The sequence below is a fragment of the Pteropus alecto genome, unplaced genomic scaffold (assembly GCF_000325575.1).
Source record: "Pteropus alecto unplaced genomic scaffold, ASM32557v1 scaffold246, whole genome shotgun sequence".
NCBI classification, from domain to species: Eukaryota; Metazoa; Chordata; class Mammalia; order Chiroptera; family Pteropodidae; genus Pteropus; species Pteropus alecto.
Window position 1 is genome coordinate 104,414 of NW_006437742.1, and position 3,577 is coordinate 107,990.

Consider the following 3,577-nt stretch of genomic DNA (forward strand, 5'->3'; position numbering starts at 1 on the left):
TGTATGACTGCGAAACTCACTATAGGTAACTACTAGAGCAGGTACATCAAGAATAATCTTTGAATATTCAATGGCAAGGGAGGGTAAACAACATTAAGGTCCTGGAATGGATTGAGTTCCTGTACCTTAACAAAGCAGGGCTGGGGATTGTTAGGGGATTTAAGAAACACATAAACTAGCAGCACACGCCACTATTAAAAGGTTATGAGGTTCTTTTTGAGCCAAAGTTTTCAACCAAATAAAAATGAGAGGGAAAGCCACAAAGAGCAAAATCTCTGGTATTAGTGTTTGTAACTGTAAATCAAGAAGCAGCCTTTAAGTGTACAGCCTGTAGAAAAATCTATGTGATATAACTGGCATTTTCATTTACAATTACTCATTAGTGTTTTCATGCATGTGGCTACATGGAAAAATAAAATTAGAATTTGTAATTGGCTGGTTTTGAAATCAATATTATTATTAGGTAATTACCATTGTTTAGAGCCTAACTTCTACCACTATAGACTTTAAGCTTTAGATTTTACATGGGTTCATATTAGAGTCTAAAATTCTCAAAATTGTTTAGGTTGTTTCATCTTTTAGCTATAACAAATTTTATAATAGAAGCTTTTAATGCATCTTACTTTTAGCAAGACTTCAACTATTTTAGAGAGCTACATGTGTTCCTTATTAATCATTAGGAATATTAACTCACTAATCGGCTTTAAACATTATTAATGAATTCTTCCCCAAATAGAAAGTACTTCTGCTTCCTTTTTCAGCCACCTCACAATGTTGTTAATAAATTTATTATCTCAAAAATACCTTGCAATGTGATGTTTTCTTCTCTGAAAAAAGTTTATATTACTGTACATTTTCTATCAGCTATTAGAGTGATCAAAGTCTGCAGAAACTTCTTTTGGTTTGGCACTATTCTAAATGATTCTATGAGAAAGGACTACTTGTTGATGTGTAGATGTGTAGTTTATCTGTAAATGAGTATATTTTTACACATATGCTGAAGAGATACACAACAAACCATCCTTACAACATATGATATCTTTAATTAAATTGATATTGGTGAGTTAAAAAATGTTTAAGTGAGAAATGACATTAGGGAAATAAGGTGTTCTATGACTATTTATAATAAAATGTTTAGAATAAAAAATAGGAAACATCAATTGGGTTTGTCATTGAAGAAAGGAGATTAAGTGTTGTGTTCTCAGTTCTTGTATAAGCAGAGACCACAGGAGAACAATTCTTACATAAGAAGCACAGGGAAAAGAAACGTCAATTTTTTGTACATTTTTGTTTCTCAAAATTATTTGGGAGTCAGGGATGAGCAAAAACAATATGTAAGAAAAATTAAAACCAGGAGCATCTGGTATTAAGAGTGTCTTGGAGAATATAGTAAAAGATAAATTGCTCCATTAGATATTTTAATTTGGTGTGTAACATAAACACTTAAAATTATAATTAAACTGACTAAAAATGACCTATATTAAAAAAAGTCAAAGAAAAACTTATGGGATAAAACTCAAAATAAATTTACTCTCCATAGTAACTCGATGAAATAACATAAATTCTCTCACTTCGATAAACATGGATACAAAATCTTGCAGTCTGCATTCTAGATTTTCCTACATTTTCTATGAAGAGAGACTCATGTTAGGTCACATTTAAATGACTCAACATTCTGAGCTAAAAGGCTTTACACAATATACACATTCTTTACTTACAGAGCAAAATAAGCTTAATACTTTTATATTAAAAACCTGGGATACAGTAGGATTAGTAGCACCATGAAAAATAATTCTTCCCCCAAAATACAGTCTTTTATTTTACTCAGTGTGATTCTTCTCTTAATTGAATATTTAATGTGTCTTTTTAGTTACTGGGCAAAATATATAATCTTCATTTCATAATCCTTGGAAAAAATCATTCTGGACCCCAAAAGTAAATTTATTTTTCTTATTTCTTTCGCAGAAAAATAATAGTGACCTTGCTCTTGCACATTGCTGAGGTACATCTGAAGCTTCATGGTAACCAGTCATCATATCCTCTTGGTCATATATACTAGCACCATTGGTGGCAGGAGTAGTAAAGTTGGGGAGAGTGAGACATTGTATCTTGGGAATTTTATATTTATATCACATTTAAAAACACACAAGTAATTCTTCAGAATGTTAAGTCCTCTTCATGCACACTTGACATCGGCTAATACGTGTCCTCAAGTCTCCTGCCTTCAGCGTTTCTGACTGAGGTTTGCTGTGAAATAAGAAACAAAACAATCAGATTAGCCTTTTTTGGTATTTCAATTCTATTATTGATTTAAATTCACACTCAAATATTCTTTTTGTGTTTAAGAAGCTATCCTGATGACTAAATGGTTAACTTTTGAACACCATGATCTAGTGCAGTGACTGGTATGGCCTAAGAACCATTACTGGTAGTTATTTTTGTGACTCTTTTCTGTACCATTATTACCTTTGCCTATTTGTCTCTTCCTCTCTTTTTCGTGTACATTTTTCTAATAGTCCTAGAATGAGGGGGATCTGAGCAACTGATGAATAAATGATAACATATAATACATAAGATGCATAAAGATAATGCATAATAAAATATTAAGTGATGATAATTCAAAAGAGCAACATATACAAATAAATTTAAACAAACAAACAAAAAAAACTCCAGTAGAACAAAGTATCCTGAGGTACATGTGCTATGTGTGGTCTCACTAATTTAAATGCTTGGACGAGAAACTTGAAAACATCCTGGGAAAAGAGCTCACTGGACTGCAGGAGGGAAGACAGATTACAGCTTCAATTCTGGGATGGTCTCAATCTAGTTGAACAGCTGCTCAGTTGTTATTGAGCAGGTCACATGACCTTTCCTTGCTTTGTTTGTTTTGCTACTGAAGAATTACTACCAAGCCATCTCAAACCACATGTACCTAAAATTAGCTAAGTTTGTTTTTCTGATCTGAGTCAGGTGTATGAGGAGAACAAGCAAGAATAAAGGACACAGTCCACTAAATTCCTAACGTTTGTTGGGTATAAACCATCCATGATTTGCCTCTCTTTTCCCTAGCATCTCTGAAAGAAGCTAAGGACCTAAACTAAACTAAAGCTATTAAGCACCTCACCTGAACATGTCTGACACATCTACGGTTGCCAGCCAAAAGCTGTAGGAGTTGGCATAGTAGTTGCAGGTACCCCGCCCATGGCATTCAATGAATGGAGCTGAACGAAATTCTTCCAAGCAGGAACCAGGTGAGGCCAGAGCTTGACCTGAGCCCTCTGCCCCTGCACTTGTGTGCTAGAAAAGACAAGAAAAATGTGTCACAACACCTATGTGATATAATACCTTAGTGAATACACAAATATATGTGTTGAGGATGGCCAAAAATTCAAATCCAGTGAAGGAAATAGGGTCAGAGGTAAAAGAATAGTATCTACACCAAGGGTACTCAACAAAAGCAATAGGAAGATTATAAAAATATGTTCTAAAAAATGTTTGAGGGGGAACACAGTGCTTGGACAGAAGCTATTTGAGGTCAAGCTCTTATTATGCAAATGACAAAGATTTCTCCTATTGG

At 33.8% G+C, this 3,577-nt stretch overlaps 1 protein-coding gene across 6 annotated transcripts in view; it reads right to left on the bottom strand.

The window, feature by feature from the left end:
• Positions 1 to 1,023: 1,023 nt before the first annotated feature.
• The window catches only part of COL4A5 (collagen type IV alpha 5 chain), a 246,222-nt gene continuing 243,668 nt past the window's right edge, over positions 1,024 to 3,577 (bottom strand). For all 6 annotated transcript variants that reach the window (XM_015591652.2, XM_015591651.2, XM_015591650.2 and 3 more), the window contains 2 exons: positions 3,125 to 3,297; positions 1,024 to 2,247 (listed from right to left, as the gene is read on the bottom strand). In XM_015591652.2, coding sequence (XP_015447138.1) covers positions 2,166 to 2,247; positions 3,125 to 3,297 — 255 coding nt within the window. In that variant the 3' untranslated portion in view covers positions 1,024 to 2,165. The remainder of the gene's footprint in view (positions 2,248 to 3,124; positions 3,298 to 3,577) is intronic.